At 45.8% G+C, this 27,767-nt stretch overlaps 2 protein-coding genes and 1 long non-coding RNA gene across 4 annotated transcripts in view; 2 read left to right on the top strand and 1 right to left on the bottom strand.

The window, feature by feature from the left end:
• Nucleotides 1-1,280: 1,280 nt before the first annotated feature.
• LOC142666088 (uncharacterized) lies at nt 1,281-17,412 on the bottom strand. Its single transcript, XR_012851637.1, has 4 exons — nt 17,313-17,412; nt 15,036-15,112; nt 11,276-11,391; nt 1,281-1,360 (listed from the first exon to the last, which is right to left on the bottom strand). It is a non-coding gene; the product is annotated as an uncharacterized LOC142666088 (long non-coding RNA).
• TCF15 (transcription factor 15) lies at nt 2,970-7,046 on the top strand. The gene is made up of 2 exons (XM_075845985.1): nt 2,970-3,686; nt 6,685-7,046. The coding sequence occupies exons 1-2, from the start codon at nt 3,210-3,212 to the stop codon at nt 6,757-6,759; spliced, it is 552 nt and encodes a 183-aa protein (XP_075702100.1). The 5' UTR covers nt 2,970-3,209; the 3' UTR covers nt 6,760-7,046.
• Nucleotides 17,413-17,615: 203 nt separating the features above from the next.
• Nucleotides 17,616-27,767, top strand: part of CSNK2A1 (casein kinase 2 alpha 1) — a 53,368-nt gene continuing 43,216 nt past the window's right edge. Inside the window, exon 1 of one of the 2 annotated variants that reach the window (XM_075845981.1) lies at nt 17,616-17,705. The gene's annotated coding sequence lies outside the window, so the exon portion shown is untranslated. The remainder of the gene's footprint in view (nt 17,706-27,767) is intronic. The other variant, XM_075845982.1, reaches the window with a different exon arrangement.

Genomic DNA, 27,767 nt, shown 5'->3' with positions numbered 1-27,767 from the left:
TCTGTACTGTAACGAGGTAGCGACCCTACAAGATTTCACTCCCAGATCTGAGCATAAAGGACGACTTCATTTCAGCAGCTTCCCTCGTCTGACTGATGCCAGGAAGCAGGGAAACGTCTGGATCACAGCGGAGAAAGGGGAGCTAAGAAAATAGTTCTACTAAACGGGAGCAGATGATAGAGGAAGTCTCTCAGTCATATTTCATTTCTTCCGGAAGTGGGAGATAAGATAAACATAAGCCGCGTGAATACTTCTGCAACGGGCAGACCCTGAACTCCTTCCAAGTAGGTTTATTTTATGTTTGTATGTGACCTTCAGTGAAGGTCGTTACAGGTTGTCTAGTGAAAGTGATGAATAAAGCTGCCCGCCATGATACGTAGGACGATAGTGAGCCATTGGTCCTATAGGGTGATGTGTACGGAGATATTTGCACGAGTAAAACCTGCCCAATGTATCCTGTCGCTTCATCTGTACCAATGCCCAGAGTCCGTCCCGCAAAAAAAAAAAAGGACATGTCATTATACGGACCGCAATTGGGTCCTTGAAGTCAATGTACATCTTGTGTGCGCACGGTCCGTGATTGCGGACGGCCCGCGGATGACACTCCTTGGGCTGTCCGGGCCGTAATCATGGTCCGTGCGCATGGCTACGGTGGTTTGCATGAGGCCTTACAGAAAATATTAGAGAATTCCATTAACAGCATTTGCCTAAAATATAGTTATGTAAAGGGGTTATCCGGTTTAGAAAACCCATTTTCATACACCCCTTTAGAGAAATCTGAGATAATAGTGGGGGGTCCTCCATTCAGGATCCTCCTCTGGCTACAAAGAGCATCTAGCAATTAGGAGGACCTGTCCTAGCCTTACACAAACACATTGATATGAATGGACAATGTGTAATGCTTGATTTCACCTGTGTTGGCGCTGCAGGGAAATGAAACAGTTACTGCTAAGTTTCTTCACAGAGAAAAGTTGATTGCTGAGGGTTCCAGCAGGGGGTCCCCATGCCATTGTCCAAAGCAGAGAACCCCTTTAACTAAATCGCTATGTATGATTTTGCTGACAACGCGTCAGCAGACTACACGACATGTAGATGATGGCAGCTCCTGTAAATGCTGCGCTCTATACACCACAATCTATAAAAATGACTGTAGGTAGCCAGCTACTTTTCAATACCACAAGTGGTGTTGAGCCACACTGAATATTAAAATAGAAAAAGACTATTTAGGATATGATGGAATAATATGGCTCTTACCCTAGTGTTTACCGCCAGATGGACAACGCTCCTCTTGCTATTCGCTCCTAGACTGCACTAGTTAAGGCACTGCATTGAATTCAGTGTAAATCCAGAGCCGAGCGCACTAAAGAAAGGAAACATGATTGTAGGGGCTATGCACTTTGATGCAGTCCGGATGACTCTGTGACTAACTCCATGACTGTTAATAATGGCTGCTGTAACTTCGTTTTTGACATCTTGACATATTCACATCACTCTGCGATCTTTGTATCTTCAAGTGAAGATAAAAGTGCTCCCGTTTAAACCAATGGGACTGTAAAACCCAGTTACCTTCACTCATGAGAATTGAAACGTGGAGCAGTCCCAATCAGAAGAACATAGTAAGCACTAGTGCACTTTGTTTTAGTGATTGGTGGGGGTCTCAACAGACCACCCCGGTGTATACACCTTCTCATGGACAACCAGCCGTTGAACAAAATTAATTCTCATGTTAGAAAGTACAATCCACCAAATAATGAAGGAATATAACTTAATGTATTCAAATGGAAATGGAAGGACAGTGCATAGTAAAAGCCTCCGCGCTGCACTAATCTGTGCCTATACCGGTCTCCAATGCAATTCTCCAGGAATAAAAAGGTTTCCTAAATGTTCCTAAAATATGTCCAGTACTTATGAAACTTATTGAACCCTCTCCAGAGCGGGCAGCACCTGCAGGACACACAATCACCCGCTTTCCTCTTGTTCTATGCATTAGGGCGGATTTACACGAACGTGTATTACGTCCGTGCTTTTCACGCGCGTCGCACGGACCTATGTTGGTCTAGGGGGCCGTGCAGACAGTCCGTGAGTTTTGCGCAGCGTGAGTCCGCTGCGCAAAACTCACGACATGTTCTATATTTCTGCGTTTTTCGCGCATCACGCACCCATTGAAGTCAATGAGTGCGTGAAAATCACGCATGCCGCACGGAGGCACCTCCGTGGGACGCGCGTGATTCACGCAACAGCTGTCAAACTATGAATGTAAACAGAAAACCACCACGTGCTACAAACATACAAACGGAGTGTCATAATGATGGCGGCTGCGCGAAAAGCACGCAGCCGCGCACCATATGATCATGACACACGGAGCTGTCAAGTGCCTTTTGCGGGCGCAAAAAGCCGCGTTTTTTGCGCCCGCAAAACGCACACACTCGTGTAAATCTTAAGAAAATTTAAGACCCCCACCGATTGCTAAAATGGCGCGGAAGAAGCACTTGGGTGAGCGCTGGGCCGCTTAGTTTCTGATCGGATTCCCTTGGAAACTCCCATTGAAATCATTTTCGGGCGGTTTTTGCGGAGCGGTTTTCACGGCAAAAAACTCTGTGTGAACAGGGCCTTAGTATACACCGGTATGAACAGTTCGGTAGATGCAGAGAGGAGACACAAGGAAAATGGCCTGATGCCCATGAACGCAACGTCAATAAATTGCATGTCGTTTAACTGTTTGCCTGCTAGGAAGCAAAAGGTTAACTGGACGGACACGTCGCTCCACATGCCAAAAAAAAAAAAGTGCAAATTCTACTTCCCATTTACAGAAAAAAAAAAATCCATGACATGCGACTTGAAGAGCTATATAAACAGAAGCTCCCTGCACCCGGCGGGGCCATTTGCTAGTGGAGAGCGGCTGCCGGTAGTCCCTCCCATGTATTATATATAGAGATTCCTAAGGAGCCACCAGAGCTTAATGCAACTCCTCCTTTCTTGCTGCGGGGAGGGAACTACATGAACAGCTGTGAAGACATTAGGAGAATTAAATTCACAGGCAAGAGCTCGGAGAACCATCAGGCCTCCTTATGAGCCATAATACAGACAAAGTGCAATTACCAGAAAAGGGAATTAAGGACTCGGCTTGGAACGTGGGCGACTATTGAAGATTTGCAGCCGTATTACAGAGCACCCGGTAACCAGTGCCAGGCGTTGGTGGTAGACAAAGCATGGCTTTTACCATGCTGCGATCCATGCCCGCCCACGTGATTTATCCGGATGTTTGTATGATGTCTGAGGACGAGGAGAACAGGAGCGAGAGCGACGCTTCAGATCAATCCTACGGCTGCTACGAAACTTCGGCAAAGCGGAGAAAGGTTCCCAGGAAGCCCGGACAGGTGGTGGTGGTGAAGCAGAGGCAAGCGGCCAACGCTCGGGAAAGAGACCGGACACAAAGTGTTAACACCGCCTTTACCGCCCTGCGCACGCTGATCCCCACTGAGCCGGTAGATCGAAAACTCTCCAAAATCGAGACTCTGCGATTAGCCTCCAGTTATATCTCCCACTTGGCCAATGTCCTGCTACTAGGGGAAGGCTGCGAGGACGGACAGCCGTGCTTCAGTACCGTCTACAGGACCAGGGATGAAGCCGAGGGGAAACTGCCGCGCAGCATCTGCACCTTCTGCCTCAGCAACCAAAGAAAGGGGGTAAGTAAAGCCTTTTATTCCAAAAACTAATGTCATCAAGGAAATGGAAAGTGTCAGAATCCCTCGAAATACTGATAAAATAAACATGAGCCTAAAAATTATTGTTCTGTCTAATACAATACAAGCACGGATTTGTATCGGGATGATAATTACACGTAAAAAACCAAAAACATTCCCATCATTTAGTGCATAGCCCAGTGTCCGGACGCTACACTGGTTGGATTGAGGACAAATCTTTCCGTCTATGGCCGGATTTTCACTACTAATGATCCAAAAAACCCAAAAAATTCATCGTTTCACAGAACCAAAATATTAATATGAAGCCAAAAATGACCCCATGCGAACGAGGGAAATTGAAATTTATCGGACGGGTTATAAAGTTTTCTATAAACTCCTCCGTCGTGTGTGGTTGTTGTGATATCGCGTATCTATAGAGTCCCGTGACAATAGGGATTGCACACGCGAGACAAATTTATCTTATCATTTTTTTGTTCTTGAATGTTGAATTATAAATCACGGGAAAGTTCTAGCTGCTTCTCAATGGAAGGCTTTATTCAGACGAGCGTGTCCGTTTCGCGTCGCAAAAACAAACAGAGTCTATTTCATGCATATCCGTTCCATGTGGCATCAGTTTTTCACCTCTGCGTTTCCACACTTCCTGTTTTGTTTTTCACGTTTTTTTTAGCAAAAAATGCGTGAAAAACAAACAGCCCACGGATGACGTCCGTGTTTTTTTACAGCTTCAATGGGCGTCGTGGTCCGCAAAAACAGACATGCAGTGAGTTTAACGCCACGGACACATGTGTGAATAGCTCCATCGATTTGCGTGGGGCCGTGTGCTGTCGGTTATTTCAACGGACGGCCCGCGGGCGTAAAATACGGTCGTCTGAATAACGACTTATGAATGATATAAAGCCGGGTATAAAAAGGCATTGAAAATTTTGGATTTCGGGTCTGGAAGGAGCTTTACTTGATTGCGATTCCATCAAGTCCAGCAGCCTAGAGTAACAGAAGGAAGAAAAAACATTCAAGGACTATTTTTGGCTGGAGGCGAAAGAAATTTGTTGCATTAGGACCACAGCCATATAATCTAATGAGACCCCTCTGACCCCGGCGCTCGTCTACAGCTCGTCATATGCTTTATATATGTGTAATAATGGGAATTAGAAGATCACAATGATGGGGGTTCGGGGTTATTTCACTTACTGGCTGATTTTTGCAGCTTTTTATATTCACACATTTGTATACAATTGACACGAAGGTTCCAGAGTCAACGCCTGAACGCCCATGTTTTTGTAGCGTTAATATGCAAATGAACCTGCACACGTCGGGGTGACTGTGAAGACCATCTGGAACAATTGCATTTATTTCTTTACAAACATATCAATGTGATTCGGATGTATATTTAGATTTATTTATTACTTTATTAAAAAAATAACATTATTGGACATTAGTTGTTTATCCCAAATGAAATTGACATCTAAAGTACTGAAATTCTTATACCCTCCAGACGTTACACTAACTTTCCAACGCAAGAAAATGCTAGGGGGACACAAAAACGACAACACCGGACGCAGGTCCAAATGAGTTAAAGACATCGCGCTGCAGCATTATATAATACGTATACAGTTATAATCAGGAGCGTAATTAGGAAAGGCTGGGCCCCCAATCCAATGTGTGCCACCCACAGCCCTCCCCTGCAGATAGCGCCCCCTGCAGATAGCGCCCCCTGCAGATAGCGCCCCCTGTAGATAGCGCCCCCTGTAGATAGTGCCATACAGCCCCCCTGTATACAGTGTCACACCCCACTTGTAGATAGCGCGGCCCACCTCCCCTTGTAGATAGCGTGCCATACAGCCCCCCCCTGTAGATTGTGCCATACAGCCCCCCCTGTAGATTGTGCCATACAGCCCCCCCCTGTAGATTGTGCCATACAGCCCCCCCTGTAGATTGTGCCATACAGCCCCCCCCCTGTAAATTGTGCCATACAGCCCCCCCCTGTAGATTGTGCCATACAGCCCCCCCTGTAGATTGTGCCATACAGCCCCCCCTGTAGATTGTGCCATACAGCCCCCCCTGTATTTAGCGCCATACAGCCCCCTCCTGTAGATAGCGCCAAAGAGCCCCCCCTCCTGTAGATAGCGCCATACAGCCCACCTTCCTGTAGATAGAGAGAATCATTGCCGATGGGCTCCTTGCGTAAGCTGGCGTGATCAAGTGACATCATCACGCCAGCCTGCGCAGGGATCCTGTTCCTGCACCTGATAGGCTGTAGGTCGAACGGCCTGTAGCCTAGTAAGTGGCAGAGCAGGGAGATTACCGCCCTGCTCTGCCATAGCTTTCAATAGTATCTGCGTATCTAAGAACGCAGATACTATTGAATGTGGTGTCGCTACCGTTGTAGCAGCCTTAGCGGTGCCACCGGGCAAGGGGTGCCATGACTGCGGGTGTCACGGGCAACTTCATGCCGCGGGCCCTGTAGCAGCCGCTATGGCTGCTACAGCGGTAGTTACGCCACTGGTTGTATTGAAAAGCATAGTCCACTATGCCATACAATACAACTGAGGCAAAGGTATACTGGCCTAACGTACGCCAAAAAAACACTCCTATAGCATGAATTAGGCTAATGATAGTCTGTCAGCATGTATATATATATATTGGGGGAATTTCCCGACCTTAAAATTAAATTTTCAGCAATTGACAGGACAATGTTTAATATTTGATAACTGGAGAGTGACCAGGCATCAGCTCAATGCGGATTACATACAATGATTTGCTGAGATATATATATATAGGGGTATGAGCATCGTTTAGCATTATTTAGGGCTGACCTGATGACAATAATATAGGACTGATGTCATTCCTGACGCCACATTCAGAGGCAGCTCCTTTTCCCAGTTATTTGCCAACTAACAGAGGGGCAGGAAAATGTAAGAAAACACTGTAAACCTCTGCCATAGACAATGTGCACTAACAACGAACCGAACTGTCTTCACAGGCCCCAAGAAGAGAACACCCCGGAAACTGCCTAAAAGTGCGAGGACTGAACACGTTACGTATGCCCCAAAGATGATCTGCGTCTTCCCACCGACCACAAAGTGGAACTGAAAGATTATGGGGCCCAATCATTTTAATTTTCTACGCAAAACAGAAAATGGTTGAGAGGTCCAACAGACGCCAAGGAAAAGCTTCCAGAATATCGGTCGGGGCCGGTCATATCTCTGGATGGCGGTGTACGCAGGAAATCAAATCATAGAGATGGGCACATGTCAACGCTGCGTACAGTCGGCTTATGATGGGGGAGGGGATCCACGGTGATGATGGCTTATGATGGGGGAGGGGATCCACGGTGATGATGGCTTATGATGGGGGAGGGGATCCACGGTGATGATGGCTTATGATGGGGGAGGGGATCCACAGTGATGATGGCTTATGATGGGGGAGGGGATCCACGGTGATGATGGCTTATGATGGGGGAGGGGATCCACGGTGATGATGGCTTATGATGGGGGAGGGGATCCACGGTGATGATGGCTTATGATGGGGGGAGGGGATCCACCGTCACGGTGGTTTGGACAATAATCTTTGGGTGGTCGACCTTGAGATCAGGACTGTGTCAAGTGAATATCTGTACATATGTTCAGCAAATTTATAGATTTTAATTAAAATAACATTATTTTGAAACGTGTTTTAGTCTTTTATGTGAATGACATAAAGTACGTTAAATGATGTCCGCAAATGAAAGTATAATGTATGGAAGTCTATAATGAAAGTATAATGTATGGAAGTCTATAATGAAAGTATAATGTATGGAAGTCTATAATGAAAGTATAATGTATGGAAGTCTATAATGAAAGTATAATGTATGGAAGTCTATAATGAAAGTATAATGTATGGAAGTCTATAATGAAGGAAAACTGTCCAGAGGTGGCTGGTAATATTTTTTGCTTTCACTTTTATTATCTCTTTTATTTCACTTTTAGTCCAGCGTTCCCGTAGAAGGTATTTGCATGTCATCACGTCCATCACAAGTCTAAAACAAAAAGGGTTCTCATTTTTTTTTTGGGGTAACTGGTCATGCAATTTATTTCCTTTCACGCCTGTTGCTAAGAGCCGTGTATCCCAACTTGCAACAATCTATTTCTTGTTAGTCCTCATCAGTGCAAAATATGGAAGCCATCGGTCTACAGAGTGAAGCTTGGGGACTAGCCAGAAAGGATACCCAATGCGGTTATTGTGTGGTGGATTAGGCTGGATTCACACGAGCATGTTACGTCTGTAAAGGACGGAACGTATTTCGGCCCCAAGTCCCGGACCGAACACAGTGCAGGGAGCCGGGCTCCTAGTATCATAGTTATGTACGACGCTAGGAGCCCCTGCTTCGCTGTCGGACAACTGTCCCGTACTGTAATCATGTTTTCAGTACGGGACAGCAGTTCCACGCAGAGGCAGGGACTCCTAGCGTCGTACATAACTATGATGCTAGGAGCCCGGCTCCCTGCACTGAGTTCGGTCCGGGACTTGCGGCCGAAATACGTTCCGTCCTTTACGGACCGAACATGCTCGTGTGAATCCAGCCTAAGAGGAATCATTAGGTAATTGCTTCCTTCCAAGTGTTTTATGGAGGTATTTTTGGTTCCTTCTACTCCCAGCACATCATAACCTTCTATCTAGTTTTATTCTATAAGCCCGTGATTTCTAACACCCTTCACACGTTGCGTAAATACTGCGTATTTTCCGTAAGGGAATTTGTTGCAGAAAATCCGCAGCAGAATACAGTAGCAGCAAAGTGGATGAGATAAAACAAATCTCATCCACATTCTGCGTAAATACTGACTGGAAAAAACGCTCAGAAATGAACCTGCGGTGTGGAATTTTAAAATTGTATTTGCGCAAACGCTGCTTATTTGTTGCGGGTTTTCCCCATTGAATTCAATGGGAGGTAAAACCCACAACAAATAGCAGTTGTGTTTTTTGCGGCGGTTTCGCAGTGATTCTGACACATAAAACGCAAATAAAAAAAATCTTATACTTACCTAGTAGTCTCTGTTTCTTCCTCCAGGCCAACCTCCTGGGATGACGTTTCATCCCATGTGACTGCTGCAGCCAATCACAGGCTGTAGCGGCGGTCACATGGGATGCAACATCATCCCAGGAGGCCTGGTTGGATGACGCCAGAGGCTGGCCTCCTGGGATGACGCTTCATCCAATCACAAGCTGCAGCGGGTCAGTCCAGTGAAGTCATGCAGTTTTTCGCAGGTGACACACTGGGCGAAAAACTGCACCACAGATTGGTACGTTTTTTGCCCAGAATTCCCTGCGGCGCACAGGGTGGATACGCTGTGTGCTTTTACGCAGCGTATCCGCCCCGTGTGAACTCAGCCTTACTATGGAGGAATCCATACATTTCTCCCCTGCTGGAGAGCCCCTACTCTAAGGGTCCTTTAACACGGGCCAATATGGGCCGTGAAAACGAGCGTCGATCAATGAGAACGTTTCTTGATCGGCGCTCGTTTGCTCCGAGCCACGATCAGTTATGTATGGGGACGAGCGATCGTTAGTACGATCGTTCGTCCCCATACATTTCCATCACGTAAGCCGCACATCTCCCTGTTTACATAATATTTTGCGCTGCGTACAAGATGCGATTACTCGATGAATAATCTAGAAATTCCAAAAGTCCGCATTTGTTTTTAGCGCAAAACCAGGATAAAGATAAAGTGTAATAAACGACCTGACGCGGAAGACTGATCAAACCGATTTAAAGACTCCTATGAGAACAAAAAATAAGTGCATTTTTTAGGGGGCTTCCTAGAAGTCTTCCATCCTTAGGGCCTATTCACATGATGCAGTCCAATCACTTTTTTTATTGCAACTTTATTAAATTCATGAAAAAAAAAAGGCAGTATGATCGCACCGTGTGAATATACACTTAAAATAAATGTTTTAACTATTTTCTATAGCGGTCTCAGGGTATGTGCACACACACTAATTACGTCCGTAATTGACGGACGTATTTCGGCTGCAAGTACCGGACCGAACACAGTGCAGGGAGCCGGGCTCCTAGCATCATACTTATGTACGACGCTAGGAGTCCCTGCCTCGCTGCAGGACAACTGTCCCGTACTGAAAACATGATTACAGTACGGGACAGTTGTCCTGCAACGAGGCAGGGACTCCTAGCGTCGTACATAAGTATGATGCTAGGAGCCCGGCTCCCTGCAGTGTGTTCGGTCCGGGACTTGCAGCCGAAATACGTCCGTCACTTACGGACGTAATTAGTGTGTGTGCACATACCCTAATAATTCATTAATATTAAAAGTGACAATCTGGAACCTGTTCGGTCCCATTAATGCAAATCGTCTGATTAAACCCTATAAAGCCTTATTCAGACAAACGTGTAAATCATCCGTGTGACGGCCGTTTTTGTTTGCGGTTGCATGTATTTCTATGGGGCAGTTCACACGGCCGTTGATTTAACGGACCGCGTGAACAGCCCGTGAAAAAATAGGACACGTCCTATTTTTGTCCGTTTTCATGGATCCCTCAATAGACTGCACGGGTGCAAATTGTCCGATTTGACACGCGTTCATCTGAATAAAGCGATGTTCACACGGCCTATTTTCAGCCGTTTTTCGGGACGTAAACTCTCAGAAAAAACAGCTGAAAGTATGGGGACTGAACGCCTCGAAACATCTGCCCATTGATTTCAACGGGAAAAACGGCGTTCCGTTCCCACGGGGCATTTTTTATGCGGCCGTTTTTAAAAACATGTGCATGTCACTTCTTTTTTGGAGCCGTTTTTCATTGAATCAATATAAAAACAGCTGGAAAAAACGCAAGTTGATTAAAAAACGGCTGAAATTCTGGGTCTGTTTTCGATATTTTACGGCCGTTTTTGGTTTACCATGTGAACATAGCCTAATGCTTAAGAGTAAAGGCCACACATAAGGGTATGTTCACACGATTAACAAAATACGTCTGAAAATACGGAGCTGTGTTGAAGGGAAAACTGCTCCTGATTTTCAGACGTTTTTTGAGCAACTCGCGTTTTTTACGGCTGTTTTTGGAGCTGTTTACATTGGAGTCTATGAGAAAATGGCTCCAAAAACGTCCCAAGAAGTGTCCTGCACTTCTTTTGACGAGCCGTCATTTTACGCGCCATAATTTGACAACGACGAGTAAAATGACAGGTCATCGGCACAGAACATCGTAAGACCCATTGTAAACAGTGGGCAGATATTTGCCGACGTTTTGGAGCCGTCTTTTCAGGCGTAATTCGAGGCGTAAAACGCCTCCATTAGGTCTGAAAAGAGGTCGTGTGAACATATCCTTAGGGGCGAAAAACGCGAGTTGCTCAAAAAAACGTCTGTTTTCCCTTCAACACAGCTCCGTATTTTCAGACGTATTTTGTTCATTGTGTGAACAGACCCTAACAGTTGATGTGCGACCAGGGTGCAGTCAGTTTTACCATGAAACATGACAGTATCAACATGTAAAACCGTATGCGTTTTTGACAAAGTTGAGAGCGATTGCGATTATTGTGATTGTCGTTTATGGTCGTCAGATTGTGGTATTTTAGCACTTACCTGTGTCTGATCTGTTATGTTATCTCGTAGCTATTTTCTATTCCAATCAAACAGATCTCCTTCACAGCCAAGAAGCCGGGCGTACGGCTGCCGCGTCTCCAATATGACAACTTACCCTGCATTAAAAAAAAAAATATTTGATTATTATTAAACAAAAACAAGAAGATTTTTATGTCTTTCTAGAATTTCAGTAACTTCTCATTCGTTGGAAGGCAATTTAGCAACTTGAACCTCTATACGTTTTTTTTTTACATATAATGTGAAATATAGTTTTTGGGTGGGGGGGGGGGGACTCAAAATAAAATTAAATCAAGGTTATATTATACTTATGATTATCTAGAGATCCCCTCACCTTGAGCCCTACAGAAAATAAACAATAATATAACACCCCCACCCTTCATGTGCAATATGAGAATTGGGTACCTCTAAAGTTAAAGTGTTACTAAACTTTTTTAAAACTTTTGACACGTCATAGGGACATGTCAGAAGTTTTGATCGGTGGGGGTCCGAGCACTGAGACCCCCACCGATCGCTAAAACGAAGCAGCAGAAATTCTCAGGTGAGCGCTGCGCCACTTTGTTTCTGATCGGCTATCCTCGGAGCGGTCTTCGGGCTCTACAGAAAGTCTACGAGCCCATACACTGCTCGCTCGGTTTTCCGAGTAAAGCCGATCTGGAACGAAGCGGCACAGCGCTCACGTAAGTGTTTCTGCTACTTTGTTTTAGTAATCGGAGGGGGTCTCAGTGCTCGGACCCCCACCAATCAAAACTTCTGACATGTCAAAAAACTTTTTAAAGTTTAGTTACCCTTTAAAGCCTAACTCCACCCATTCACACACAACCGAACAATGCAGGTGTGACTGCAGTAACTTCTCGTATCAACATCCCACCATTCATACCACGAGGGTCCAGGAAGCTGAGACATAGGGAGATGTTAGTTGGCAGAGAGCTGCTTTACATTTATTTTTAACCATGCTGAGATGCACATTTAAAAAAAATCACTAGTGACCACAATGTTCCCACCGTGTCACAGACAGCACAAGGACAAGTAACGCAGCAGCTCCACAAAGTGAAGACCCAACCGAACAGCACCTCATATCTCAGCTTTCTAAACTCGTGAATGAGTCATGGAGGGCTAGGATATTGGAATTAAAGGGGTTGTCCGGTCCCAAAAAATATCCTCAGGATAGGCCATCAATAAATGATCGGTCAGGGTCCGACTCCCGGCACCCCCGCCGATCATCTGTTTTGAAGGGGATGAGCGCTGCGTCCCCCCTACAAAGGGGCTGTCAGTGTTTGTAATAGGACATATAGAAGGGGGCTGTCAATCAGCTCGTTTCTGGGAAACCTGCTCAATGAAGAATGGTTCTCCAAGATGGACAACCCCTTTAGGCCTTCTTTACACAGAATTTTTCAGGCAATTTTGTACATGCATTTTTTCTGACGTTTTTAAGACTGAAAAACGCCATACCCAGAGCATGCTGCGTTTGAGAAAAAACGGCACTGACCACATAATTGCCTCAAAAACGGCACAAACCAAAACGCAGTTGTATGTGGTACATTTTATATTTTAATATAGATTTTAGTATATCAGCTGGTCGCACTAAAAAAAAGAAATAAAAAAACACTGTAAGGCCTCATGCACACGACCGTATTTTTTCCCACCCGTAAATACTGGCGTAAATACGGGTCCGGTGTCACACGTATTTGACCCGTTTTGCACCAGTATTTACGGGCCCATTTTTGGCTGCAAAATTACACTGCACTAATCGGCAGCCCCTTCTCTCTATCAGTGCAGGATAGAGAGAAGGGGCAGCCCTTTCTGTAATAAAAGTTAAAGAAATTCATACTTACCGGCCGTTGTCTTGGTGACGCGTCCCTCTCTTCACATCCAGTACGACCTCCCTGGGTGACACGGCAGTCCATGTGACCGCTGCAGCCTGTGATTGGCTGCAGCGGTCACATGGGCTGAAACGTCATCCAGGGAAGTCGGGCCGGATGTCGAGAGGGACGCGTCACCAAGGCAACGGCCGGGAGACCGGACTGGAGGAAGCAGGAAGTTCTCAGTAAGTATGAACGTCTTTTTTTTTTTACAGGTTGCTGTATATTGTGATCGGAATTCACTGTCCAGGGTGCTGAAAGAGTTACTGCCGATCAGTTAACTCTTTCAGCACTCTGGACAGTGACTATTTACCAGGTCGCCTAGCAACGCTCCCGTAATGACGGGTGCACACACGTAGCCACCCGTCATTACGGGAGCTCCATAGACTTCTATGGACTGTCCGTGCCGTTATTACGGCCTGAAATAGGACATGTTCTATCTTTTTCAACGGCACGGGCACCTTCCCGTAAGAAAACGGGAAGGTACCCGTGGCCAATAGAAGTCTATGAGCCCGTTATTACGGGTCGTAATTACGACCCGTAATAACGGGTGTTTTTACGGTCGTGTGCATGAGGCCTTAGGCTATGTTCACACAGGGCGGATACACTGCGTAAAGGTACACAGCGTATGCGCCCTGTTGCCCGCAGGGAATCCCGGATGAAAAACCACACCAAATTGTGGTGCAGTTTTTCCCCCGGAATGTCGGCCGCAGAAATCCTGCAATGAAAAAAATAAAATAAAAGGATATACTTACCATGGCGACGTGTCCCTCCGACATCCTGACGCTCTGCAGCCCTGGGGTGAAGTTTCATACCATGTGATCTCTGCAGCCTGTGATTGGCTGCAGCAGTCACATGGGATGAAACGTCATCCCAGGAGGCCAATCTGGACGCAGAAGCACAGACTTCTGGGTAAGTATAAGATTAGCATTTTTTTTTGGGCCGATTTTGCAGATTTTCGCCGCAAAAAACACAACATCTGCTATTTGTTGCGGGTTTTACCTCCCCATTGAATTCAAAGAGGAAAACCTGCAACAAAAGAGTAGTGATTACGCAAATACAATTGACAAGCTGCAGATTTAAAATAACGCGCCGCAGGTCAATTTCTGAGCGTTTTTTTTTTCTCTTATCATTTACGCAGCGTGTGGATGGGAATTGGTCAAATCTCATCCACTCTGCTGCTACTGTATTATGCTGCCGATTTTCCGCAACAAAATCTGGTGTGAACCTGGCCATAAAAACTTTATGTGTGAATACAGCTCCAATCATATTGTATCCTAGACTCACGTATTAGCAGTAAGGGTATGTTCACACGCACTGTTTCCAGACGTAATTCGGGCGTTTTATGCCTCGAATTACGCCTGAAAACACGGCTCCATTACGCCTACAAACATCTGCCGGAAATCTTGACCGCAAATACTCAGGACAAGTCATTTTTACGGTCCGGATTTGCGGATTCACTAATTCTGGTGAAGTGTTGTGGATTGGTGAGTCCTGATGACAGATATACAGCGAGGGTTTTCTGCAGTCCGATGGACCGCAACGGACCCGTGGTTTTGCAGACGGCAAAACCAATGCGGTCGTGTGCATGAGGCCTTAGGGCCCGTTCACATCAGCCTTGGCTTTCCGTTCCGGGGTTCCGTCTGAGATTTCCGTCGGGTGAACCCCGCAACGGAAAGTGAAACTGAAACCACAGCTTCGGAAGCTGTGGTTTCAGTTTCACTTTCCGTTGCGGGGTTCACCCGACGGAAACCTCAGACGGAACCCCGGAACGGAAAGCCAACGCTGATGTGACCAGGGCCTTAATTATCTGTTTTTGCTTATTATTCTGTTTGTTTTTACAATGTCAAGTATAGAAAAAAAAAATTTACTTTTCCAACCTGGAAACCTTCTGTATGTAACACTCCTGGCCACGACTTTCCTGCGATGAACAGCAGTTGTGACTTTTTTGCCTCTCCTGGTAAGAAAATAAACCATCAATTAATAAAATTAAATATCATTTCTGGATTAGATCCGCCGGGACGCCGGTAGTGTTTGTCATAGGATCCGGTACTGCGCTGTGGTTTCTATTATACACAGAAACCAAGACACAGATGTGAACAGTTTTCTCCACTTGAGACACTGAAGGCATAAGGCTGGGTTCACACGAGCATGTTACGTCCGTAATGGACGGAACGTATTTCAGCCGCAAGTCCCGGACCGAACGCAGTGCAGGGAGCCGGGCTCCTAGCATCATAGTTATGTACAACGCTAGGAGTCCCTGCCTCGCTGCAGGACAACTGTCCTGTACTGTAATCATGTTTTCAGTACAGGACAGTAGTTCCACGGAGAGGCAGGGACTCCTAGCGTCGTACATAACGATAATGCTAGGAGCCCGGCTCCCTGCACTGTGTCCGGTCCGGGACTTGCGGCTGAAATATGTTCCGTCCATTACGGACGTAACATGGTCATGTGAACCCAGCCTAATGCTTCGATATACGATCAATGTCCAACTGGTGGGATTCCGAGCATTGGGACCCCTGCCAATCGCAAGAATGATGTGCCAGGCGCTAAAAAGTTCCTGTGCCCTTTTTGAAGGGGTCAGCAATTGACTATTAAACTGGGACTTTTATGGCATATCCACAGGATATGCCATGAATGTCTGATAGATGCCGGTCCCAGATCTGGGACTCGCACTTATCTCTAAAATGACCGCCGCTCCGTCTATTGAGGCGGCCACCACCGCATCAAGACAGAAGGGACTCTCTCCATTTATTTCTATGGCCGAGCAAAGAAGCGGGATAGGGGGACCGGTGACCCCCCGTTCTGGGATATCCCACAGATACGCCATAAATGTGAAGTTAAGGAATACGCCTTTATGGGCCGCCATGTGGTTGTTAAAACAATTCAAATGGAGCTAAAGGGGCACGGCGATTTCCTAGCACCGCTTCGTTCTATCAATCAGCGAAGACGAACTTCCACCATCGGGTGCGAGGAAAGCTTAAAAATATTGCGTACGTGTATATGTCCAGGATTACATCAAAAAAACGTTGTCACAAAGACATGCAAAAGTTCCAATCTAATCCAACTTTGGCGCAACATTCCAATAGAAGTGGATGGTGACTAAAAATCCTTTTACACGGGTCAATGATCGGGCAAACGATCGTTCATATGATCGCGCAATGAACAGGCACAAATTAATTACTCAGGCTGGGTCCACAAGCTGCAGACTTTTTTTTACTGTGGGTTTGTCCGTTCTTTGCGCGTATTTCGCGCATCACGCACCCATTGAAGTCATTGGGGGCATGAAAATCGCGCGCACCACACGGAAGCACTTCCGTGGGACGCGCGTGATTCGCGCAACAGCAGTAAAAAGTATGAATGAAAACAGAAAAGCACCACGTGCTACAAACATCCAGAGTGTCATAATGATGGCGGCTGCGCGAGCACGCAGCCGCGCACCATATGATGCTGCCACACGGAGCTGTCAAGTGCCTTTTGCACGCGCAAAACGCACACGCTCGTGTGAATCCGGCCTTAGTAAGGTAAATGTTCGGAATGGTTAGCGGCAAGGCGAATGCTTACAGCAAACACAGATTTACGCCAAGATCTGTGCTGTATCGGTTATTCCTTTTGAATACAATGGACTTAAAATATACGTCTATTTGGAGACAACGTCCGCTTTTCTTCTTTCTTTCCAAATGACGAGAAACTTTAGGGGGGAATTTATCAACTTTTCTACTCCGAGGAACAAAAGTAGTAAATGCATCAAAAGTCGAAGATTATGCAAAAAACGTTTGATGCTTTTATGTCGTCCTCGATACTTTAAAAAGCGGTTAGCGGAAGGGCCGTGGCCCGACACATTTACTATAATTTACACCAGGAGCTGGCGTAATTCTAGCGGAAATCTACGGCTGCCCACAGCTGGCTTAAATTTCCCTTTCGAGCGAGAGATGCACCGAATTTATTGAGGTGCGCGTGCGCCTCTTAATAAATCAGGCGCATTTTACTCCAGCGCTCCTTATATTAAGACTGGCGTATCTATCGGCAGTCTTTATAAATTTCCTCTTAAATCTTGGAAACATATTTGTCGCATGTTACCATTTGTGACATTTTCTGGCGCAGTTTACGCCAAAACTTGGCGTAAACTGCTTAGTAAATGTTGGCCACTGACTCACTTGAACCAGGCTGACCCCTCTACCATTAATGTTGGGGTATTACAGCTGCATCAGCCCACATCAAGCTGCATTTCAACATTTTACCATTTCTGAGGTAATCTGAGGCCATTCGAGCCCCGCTGAGTCACCTCAGGCACGGTTCAAGCGCCCGCGCAATTCGCAACCAATGAAATACTGAGTTGTTAAATTGACCAATCAGAAACAGCACAGTCGTCTTTCCTTTCACGTTCTCTGGCGCTCATCCTTCAATGGGAAACGCTTCGGGGAAATCTGACCAATCAGTAGTCGGAGTTTAGGCCCGCCCCCTCTGTCCTGTCTGAGGTGATTGAAGTTCCGTCGTGCGGTGAGTGCGGCCGATAATGATCGGTGACGCGAATCAGAGAACATTGTAGGGTCGGTATTAACCAATTTACTAATCGATATGTCATAAAATGTGTTTGGTACTATGAGCATTAGCTGCCGGATGTGTTACAACTATACATGCATGCCTATTATGGCCGGATTATTAGACTGTCATGGCGGACAGGTTCTCTACTCAGTCTTCTGATCTTGTATATATTAAGGATTTCTGAATTATCAGATGCCGGATTAAAGAAATGTTAGCGTGTGTGTATAAATGTATTCAAAAAAAATTCAAAAATCTTGATTTATCTCCTATCATCTCGTTATTCTATTCTGCCATTTGTTAGACTTTGTTTGCATCTGCGTTTAACAGAAACCACCGCTGTGCGTCGGATCCATCGTCGGACAGATCCCACCGGCGCCCGACAGACCGCATTCACACTGCCGACAGGCTCTGTGGCAGGATTTGACAGGAAAAATATCGCTATATGCGGCTCTATATTTCCCGTCAAAACTATGGACATCTTGGCGGTACCGGATGGACCTTATGTAAGTCAATGGCGTCCGTCGGCGACCGGTGGTATCCATCGGCGACGGGTCAGGTAAGTGAAAGCTGTGAAGCGAAATACCGCGTCCAGGGTTTACGTGTGCCTATGCGGTTTGCGTATTTCTGCCATAGACTGATATTTTAAAAAAACGTATACGTCGGAGGAGGGGGAGCGGGGGGTATATATTTTTTCTGTTGCGGGTTTTCCCCCTTTGAATTCAATGTGGATGCAAAACCCGCAAAAGAACGGCAAGTGTTACGACTTTTGCAGCGTAATCGCAGTGATTACGCCGCAAAAATCTTAATTCCAGGGGGGGGGGGGAACGTACCCAGAATGCCCTCCTCCTTCCTGCAGTCCGGCCTCCTGGGAAGACGTTTCATCCCGTGTCCCAATCACAGACTGCAGAGTCACATGGTCTGCAACGTCATCGTAAGTATCAACGTTTTTTGTTTTTTTTCAAGCGCTGCTTTCCACAGCGGGAATTCTGTGGTGCGATTTTTCTGCCGGAAGGTGCGGCGGGTTCCAGGTCGGATACGCTGCACAGTTTTCACGCGTTGTATCCGATCCGTGGGAACCCGGCCTTAGGTTGCGGCTACATGCGGCAGATTTTGTTGCTGCTGGATTTCTGCAAGTTCACACTTGAGTTTCCTGTAGGCAGAAAAAAATCTGCCTCCAAATCTATTCAGGAATTTTGAGGCAGATTTTGAACCGCCAGTATTGTTTGTTTTTTAAAAAATTTTGTTCTGTGTTTTTCGCTCACAGGATCGAGGATCAAGGAAAATAAAACGCTCAGAAACGAGCGCTGCGGGATTTTTCTGTCTCCCATTGATTTCAATAGGAGGTCAGAGGCGAAAACCGCGGCAAGGATGAACATGCTGCTTTTTTATCCACGAGAGACCAAAAGCCGCCTGTAAAAAAAAGTCAATGGGGGGCAATTTCGGCTGTTTTTTGGTGCTGATTCTGACGCGGTTTCCGATTCAATATCAGCGCCAAAAAAACTCAGACCTGATCCGTGGGTGAATGGAACAGATTTTTAGTCACAGATTTCTGCAACAAAATCTGGCGTGTGTGACTGCACCCCCCCCCCCCCCCCAAATGGAACAATAGGTAGGGCCGGGCGATTATGACCTAAATCAAAATCACGATTAATTGAAAATGTGACCTCAATTATGATGAATGAATGGTTATTTAGGTCACACCCCTTTTTGCATGCCACGCCCCTTATTTGCATGCTACGCCATTGAATTAATATTTATCCCCTACTGTGTATAATATACCCCCTGACACTGCCCCCCCCCTTGCTCTACCATTGGATTCAGCTGTATCTGCGTCCTGAAGATGTAGATACAGTTTAAACCGGGAAAATTATTGGAAAAAAACCGAAATGCGCAAGATGACCATTAATTATGCTGAATTTCAGTTTCGTTTTTTTTCTTATCATGAATTGCCCAGCCCTAGCAGTAGGATATAGTAACTTATATAACAGGTAACTGCAGTATTAGACAAACCGGTAGATGATTGGTGGTCGGACTCTACTCCCCGGGAGCACGACAAAGATGTAGTGAGTGAAGCCAATACTTCAGCAGCAGCCCCGGCTCCCAGATGGAACATCATTAGGAAACAGACTTGTTAACTGTAAAGTGCCCCTGAGGCGTAAGTTTCCAGCAAGTCGCGCTCCCCGCTACTACCCCTCCCACCATCCAATTCCCCCCCACATTTAAATCCAGAGTCTCCTCCAGTGACTTGCTAGGGTGCGCTCACACGTGGCGTACTTACATTGTGTTTCCGCAGCCTTAGGCTGGGTTCACACGACCATGTTACGTCCGTAATGTACGGAACGTATTTCGGCCGGAAGACCCGGACCGAACTCAGTGCAGGGAGCCGGGCTCCTAGCATCATAGTGATGTACGGCGCTAGGAGTCCCTGCCTCTGCGTGGAACTACTGTCCCGTACTGAAAACAGGCTTACAGTACGGGACAGTTGTCCTGCAGAGAGGCAGGGACTCCTAGCGTCGTACATCACTATGATGCTAGGAACCCGGCTCCCTGCACTGAGTTCGGTCCGGGTCTTCCGGCCGAAATACGTTCCGTACATTACGGGCGTAACATGGTCGTGTGAACCCAGCCTTACAATGTATTCCTATGGGAAATATATTGGCGCAACGCAAGAACCAGAGAAATCTGTCTTAGTGCAGAATATTTTACCCATAGACATACTTTACATTTCTGCAGTGTATTTTTGCGCCGTGGAAATACAATGCAAGTGCGCCACATGTGAGCGCACTCTTCGACCTCTTCTTTCCCATTTACCTGGTCCTCTTCCCATTTGCATCACTGATGTCTCACCTGATGAGAGCGGTCTCTGCGCACATAACAGGCTGCATTGTAAATACTGGTATAGCAATCCATGAGATACTGTCAATTGCATACAGGTAAGCTTGTATAGCGCTAACATATTCCACAGCACTGTACATAGATTATCATCTCTCACATCAGTCCCTGCCTCAGCTCAAAAATCTAAATTCCCTATCTCAAACACATACACATTGGGCCAATTTCAATGGAGGCCAATTCGCCTTAGATTACGTTCACACAAGCGTGACAGATTTTACGCACGTAAATCTGTCCGTGTGTGTTGCTTTTTGCATCAGTGCGCTTTGCGAGTGGCATGCGTTTTTCACTTCTTTTTTTTAAATGTAATTGATGCGTGAAACACGGACAGCGCACGGATGTGCATCCGTGTGCTGTCCGTGGTTTTCACACACCCATTGACTTCAATGGGCGGCTAAGTGCGTGAAAACGCACCAATATAGGACATGCAGCGGACTCTCGCTGTGTGAAAACTCCCACATGTGTGAACGGCTCCGTTGAAATCAATGGGGCCGTGTGCTGCACGTTGTTTTAACGCACTGCACACGGACGAGATTCACGTTTGAGTGAATGGGCTCTTGGGGAGCATTCACCGTGGCGTTTTATGCTCCATGGCCGAAAACCGCACTGCAGAACCGCATGCATTTATACGGCAGTTTGCCATGGTTTCCGCGCGAACTGTAAAAACACGCGTTTTCGCAGTGTAGTTTTTGCCGCACGGCAGAACCACTGTGGGATCAGACCCTATGTGTGTTTTTTGGAGTGGGAAGAAAATGGGCCCCTTCATTATTTACACTGCTCCGTACAGCACAGCTCTGCACTTGTAGTAGTAGCCCCGGTGCCTGGTATTACAGCCTAGCCACTACTAAAAGTACGGAGCTGTGCCTGGCAAATAATAAAGTGGATACTGCAGCCCCTTCAAACAGCTGATCGGCGGGATGCCAAATTTGAAATAACCGGAAAACCCCTTTAAAGCGTCTCTGTCCCCACATTATAAGTGGCCTATATTGTACATGATGTGATCGGCGCTGTAATGTAGATTACAGCAGTGTTTTTTTATTTAGAAAAACAATCATTTATGACGGAGTTATGACCTATATTCGCTTTATGCTAATGATTTTCTCAATGGACAACTGGGCGTGTTTTACTATATGACCAAGTGGGCGTTGTACAGAGGAGTGTATGACGCTGACCAATCAGTGACCAATCAGGGTCATACACTTCTCTCCATTCATTTACACAGCAAATAGCGATATAGTTATATCACTATGTGCAGCCACATACACACACTATAACGTTACTGCAGTGTCCTGACATTGAATATACATTACCTCCAGACAGGACGTGATGTGTATTCACAATCCTGACACTTCTGTAGCGTCTCTGTGATTTGCAGCACAGCAGGCGTAGTCTCGCGAGATTACGCTGTAAACTGTCATTCACAGCGAGATCTCGCTGTGCTGTAAATCACAGAGACGCTACAGAAGTGTCAGGATTGTGAATACACATCACGTCCTGTCTGGAGGTGATGTATATTCACTGTCAGGACACTGCAGTAATGTTATAGTGTGTGTATGTGGCTGCACATAACGATATAGCTATATCGCTATTTGCTGTGTAAATGAATGGAGAGAAGTGCATGACGCTGATTGGTCAGCGTCATACACTCCTCTGTACAATGCCCACTTGGTCATATAGTAAAACACGCCCAGTTGTCCATTGAGAAACTCATTAGCATAAAGCTAATATAGGTCATAACTCCGTCAAAAATGATTGTTTTTCAAAATAAAAAACACTGCTGTAATCTACATTACAGCGCCGATCACATCATGTACAAGAGAGGCCACTTATAATGTGGTGACAGAGACGCTTTAAAGGAGTTGTCCACTAACGGACAACCGGATAAGTCATCAGTATACGATCGGTTGGGGTCCGACACTCGGACCCCGCACCGATCAGCTTTTTCGGCTGTCAGCGGGGATCGGATGTCATTGTACAGTATGCAGGGGTCGGTGCCAGAAGCAGAAGGCTCCGTACATTGCATAGCGGCCGTGCAGCAGCTCTGCTCCTATTCACTTGAATACTACTGTACTGCACCTCGGCTGTTGTTCCGGCATGGACGTCCGGTGCCCAGGGGCAGCCATAGTAGCTGACTGGTGCGGGGTCCGGGTGTCGGACACCCACCGATCGTATACCGATGGCCTATCCAGTGGATAGGTCCTCATTTGTCCGGTAGTGGACAGCCCCTTTAAATCATTGTAATAATGGAAGGTTCTGCAACTTTGTAATCTTCCATTTGTCTCAAATCCTCACTATTTTTAAGATCTTTTCTTGCAGTGAATTGAAACATTGTGGTTTGCATTCACAGACTGAAAACCTCTACAGGCTGAATACATATGCTACAGAATTGCTGCAGATTTACAGCATACATCAATTTTCTGTATAAAACATGTGGTTGGGGTTTTAACAACCCCCTACACATATAGCGGAATTGAGGGGATACTGCGAATTTGTAAATGTCAAGCCTGCTGCTGATTTCCCCCTTTGCAATGCATAGGGTGAAGGCTGTGGCACAATCTGCAGGTAACACATATGGATTTTGCAGCGGATTTAACGTCCCAGCGGCCAATATGGACCATAAAAACGAGCGCGATCAACGAGACAGCTCGCTTGCTCCACTCACAAGGAGCCACGATCAGCAAAGTATACAGACACTGTAGCATAATGTTCCCCGTCTGCTCAGAAGCCTCTATTTCCCTTCTCACATTTCCTTCAACCATTTCCCTGATTTTGCTACATTATTATTATTATTCTTATTAGTTTTGGTCTTTTTTCCCTCCTCCCTGTTCAGGATGATTTATGCTGCCCGTGGCTTTGCACAGCTGCACTTGTGTCCCAGTCTGGGTGGGGGATAAAAGGGGGTGGTGAGTTCTCACCGTATCTAATGCTTTACAGACCCCCAATAAACAGCCGTGAGATTTTCAAAACATTTGACAAAAACCCTTTGTGATCCTTTGACCTTAGCTGAGCCCCATAAAGCAGGGATTGGCCATTTCTCTCTCTCTCCCTCATTCATGGAGGTGAATAAGGAGCGCAGTACAGAAGTGCACCGCTTGTCTCTGCTGGACACTAAGCCACCCACAATGCAACAGGTTTTCTTTCATTATTTATCACTAGATTGTTAGCTTTGTTGCAAAGGAAGAGTGACAAATAAATAAGACTAGTCATTTACTAATACCGGCATCCCGCCGAGCAGTATTTAATATGTAAAACAGTGCAGCACGTGTTGACTTTGCCAAGATGGGGCAGCTACCACAATATGCCAAGTTGTACTTGCATGTCAAAGTGGCAAAAAAAAAATTTCAACTTTTTCTCTCTTGCTCTATCCGCTTATGACAATCCCTACTTGTTACAAGGGTCCCTTGACAATAAGCAAATCCGTGTGTCCCTCTGCTGCGACCCCAGCAATCAACTGTAATCTGTGGGGAAACCTGTCAGTAAGTCAATCTCCCTGCAGCGCCCCCACAGGGGAAATGAAGTATTACACAGTTCTCATTTGAAATAATGTGTTGTCTGTGTAATGCAGGACAGGACAGGTCCTCCAGAGAGAGATGCTCTTTGGAACCACTCTGGCCAAGAGATGGGGATCCTGACAATGGGATTTTCTAAATGGGACGACCCCTTTAAAAGGATTTTCAACAAAATCACAAATTGTCACCTATCCATAGGCGATAATTTTCTGATAGCTGGGGGCCCCACCGCTGGGACCCCTACTGATCGAGAACTGGGGACCTGAACACTTCCTTCTCACTGCTCGTCCCCAGTGAGGAGGACATTGATTGGGGCTGCGGTTTTTAACATTCAAAGTTTATGGGACCGACGGAAACAGCCGAGTACATAGTGAGTGGCGCAGCGGGCGCATGCGAGGAGTGCAGTGAGAAGGATCTGGGGTTTGGGGACCCATGTTCTCACTATTGGGGTCCAAGCGGTAGGGCCCCCAGTGATCAGAAAATGATCACCTATCCTGTGGAAAGGTGATAATTAATGATTTTGGGAATACCCCTTTAAAAGAACATGTACACTTGGTTTTGCCCTAAAATAATCTGCAAAATTGCACATTTACCCCCCATTGATACATTTTATCACATTACATCTGCCATTTTTGCAGTTTTGCAAAAAATCTTGGTCACGTCCTCGATACTTAAAATTAGGTGTCAGTTTTTCAATGACCGTAGATGTAACAATCGTTCAGGCTGTATTAATAATTAAGTCTGTTTGGATTTATTTATTTTCTTATTATATTCAACAGCTCTGAACAGGACATGTCCACACTGGGGCCAATTTCATAGGAAGCCAATTAACAGATTAGGATGTTTTTGGAGTGTGGGAGGAAACTGGATAACCCACAGGAAACCCACACCAACACGGGGAAACCATAAAAAAGCCCATACAGAATAGAATTCAGGAGCCTAATGCTGCAAGACAACTGTGCCAACCACTGAGCCACCATGCTGTCAGGGAATTATTAGGGCACCTGCACACAGGGCGGAGAAATCTGCACGTTACACGTGGATTTTTCTGTGGGATTTGTTGCGGATTTCACCCCCCTCATTAAAAGGAGGGAAATCTGCAGCAGAAGATCCACACCACAGGTCGATTTCCATGTGGAAAAATTCCGCAGCACAGTGGTTAGATGATAAGTTACAAGCATTTATAGCAACTGATAATTGATTTCCCATTCAAGGAAATGATTTCTGTATGACCATTAGTCTAACCGGGGAAAATTCATGTCAAACTTTTTATGTGTCATAGAGACATATCAAATGTTTGGATTGGTCGGGGTCCGGAGACCCCCGCCGTTGCTGAAATGAAGACGCAGAAGCACTTAGCTGAGCGCTTTGCACCTTCTGCTGTCATCAGCGCTCCTCGCCAGCCTGAAGAAGACACTTACAGACTTTCTATTTAAGCCGTCTTCAGCCTGACGGAGCGCGGATACAGCCGAAAGTGCAACGTGCTCAGCTGAGAGATTCTGCGTCTTCATTTCAGCAACAGTGGGGGTCTCAGCACCTGACATATCAAAAGTCTGATGAAAGTGCAGTAACTCTTTAATTTATCAAGGGTTATAGAAACCGCCGTATAAATCCAGAATGATTCCCCTATATCTAAAGTTGATGAATGGGGCTCATTTATAAAATGGCACTGACGGGGTTAGAGCTAGAGTCGAAAATGGCGAGCACGTGTGCCATATTTACCTACCATCTGGTGCCATATTTGCATGTTCTCATGGGTGGCAGTAAGGCACATATGACTATGCGCCATTTTTTATTTTGTCCTTGACATCCCCCATCTATTGATCCGAGCAGTGAACAGGCATCAGTGCGAAACGTTATTATCCCACGCAACGGTCACATTGCTTGGACTGAAGCGGAATGTTATTTGGCAACACAATGACCGACACACCTCTATACAACTACAGTAGAAAACACTCCTTCCTGGAGCAGGACTCCTCGGAGAAGGTGAGGTTCTTCTAGACCAGATACGAGTCCTCTGCCTACTGGACAGCAGCCATATCTGGGCACTGTGGCTCCTTGGTTTGTGCCAGCTCTTGTTTGCTCTCCTTGGTTGGTGCCCCCCTCGGACCAGCCCTTGGATTTTATTTTCTCTTCATGCCTGGGACAGGAAGGTGTTTGACGATCTCAGGAAGGAAACACACAGATCACTGACCCCAGCGAGACCCTCTCTAAGGGGCCGTTCTGGCTGATCTCCAGGATTTCGCTCACCTGGGACTCTCACAGCTGCAGCTCCCGCTCCCTGCAAGCAAGGGATCGTTGTTGGTTTTTTTTAAATCTTATTATAGCTCCAATTTTTCCCAGATATTACAGCTGCTTGTAAATATTGGTACCCACAATATTTGACATCTCCACTTGTTGACTGTCTCTTAAGGAGTTCAATAAATAACTGACTGACGGAGACGGGCAAGGCTCCTGATATTTATTACCATAGAAAAAAAAGATAGCATTATTCTAGCATACATTTATATGGCAATTAAATGGAAGAAATTCTAGATTAGCCCTTCTTGTGTACGTGAGCCTTCACTCAACCAGTTAATTGCACTGTAAATCTAATTTCGTCCTCTTCTATGAGGCTTTTAGTTGTAAGGGTGTGTTCACACGCAGTGGTTTCAGACGTTTTTCGGGCCATAAACATCCCGAAAAAACGGCTTTGTGCACATAGCCTAACTGATGCAAAATCTAACTGAAAAACAATATGACGGACATTACCGTTTTCACCTTTCCATGACTCCTGAAAAGCAAATCTTCCCAGTTTGATGGTGACAAGCAAACCTGCTCCTTTTTCACAGCTCTGCCATTCAGGGCACCAGTTAGGCTGGGGGTGATAATGCCTATGGGAGCTTTAAAGGCAATGTACATCTTTTGTATACTTTTTTTTTTTTAATAAAAATATCTATTCGTGTGTTTGGTGCAACTTTCTAATTACATTTTATTAAAAATTATTTTTATTTTTTGAGATACAGCTGCTTTGTATCCTGTATATAGAGCAGCTGTAACGTGCGCTGTATCCTTTTGAGAGTTTTTCGTTTTTACGGCTTTCATTGTATGGTAAATGTCTTGCTTACGGCGATACCAAATGTACACTACCGTTCAAAAGTTTGGGGTCACCCAGACAATTTTGTGTTTTCCATGAAAACTCACACTTATATTTATCAAATGACTAGAAAATATAGTCAAGACATTGACAAGGTTAGAAATAATGATTTTTATTTGAAATAATAATTTTCTCCTTCAGACTTTGCTTTGGTCTTGGAATGCTCCATTTGCAGCAATTCCAGCATTGCAGACCTTTGGCATTCTAGCTGTTAATTTGCTGAGGTAATCGGGAGAAATGTCACCCCATGCTTCCAGAAGCCCCTCCCACAAGTTGGATTGGCTTGATGGGCACTTCTTGCGTACCATACGGTCAAGCTCCTCCCACAACAGCTCTATGGGGTTGAGATCTGGTGACTGCGCTGGCCACTCCATTACAGATAGAATACCAGCTGCCGGCTTCTTCCCTAAATAGTTCTTGCATCATTTGGAGGTGCTTTGGGTCATTGTCCTGTTGTAGGATGAAATTGGCTCCAATCAAGCGCTGTCCACAGGGTATGGCATGGCGTTGCAAAATGGAGTGATAGCCTT

The sequence above is a fragment of the Rhinoderma darwinii genome, chromosome 13 (assembly GCF_050947455.1).
Source record: "Rhinoderma darwinii isolate aRhiDar2 chromosome 13, aRhiDar2.hap1, whole genome shotgun sequence".
Classification (NCBI taxonomy): Eukaryota; Metazoa; Chordata; class Amphibia; order Anura; family Rhinodermatidae; genus Rhinoderma; species Rhinoderma darwinii.
This window is presented reverse-complemented; position numbering and strand designations above follow the sequence as displayed.

What these genes read in the sequence shown, in the direction of transcription:
- TCF15 (XM_075845985.1), top strand. Translation starts at nt 3,210, where the DNA reads ATGGCTTTTACCATGCTGCGATCCATGCCCGCCCACGTGATTTATCCG. An exon ending in TCAGCAACCAAAGAAAGGGG is followed by an intron (nt 3,687 to 6,684) that starts GTAAGTAAAGCC and finishes CTGTCTTCACAG; the next exon opens with GCCCCAAGAAGAGAACACCC.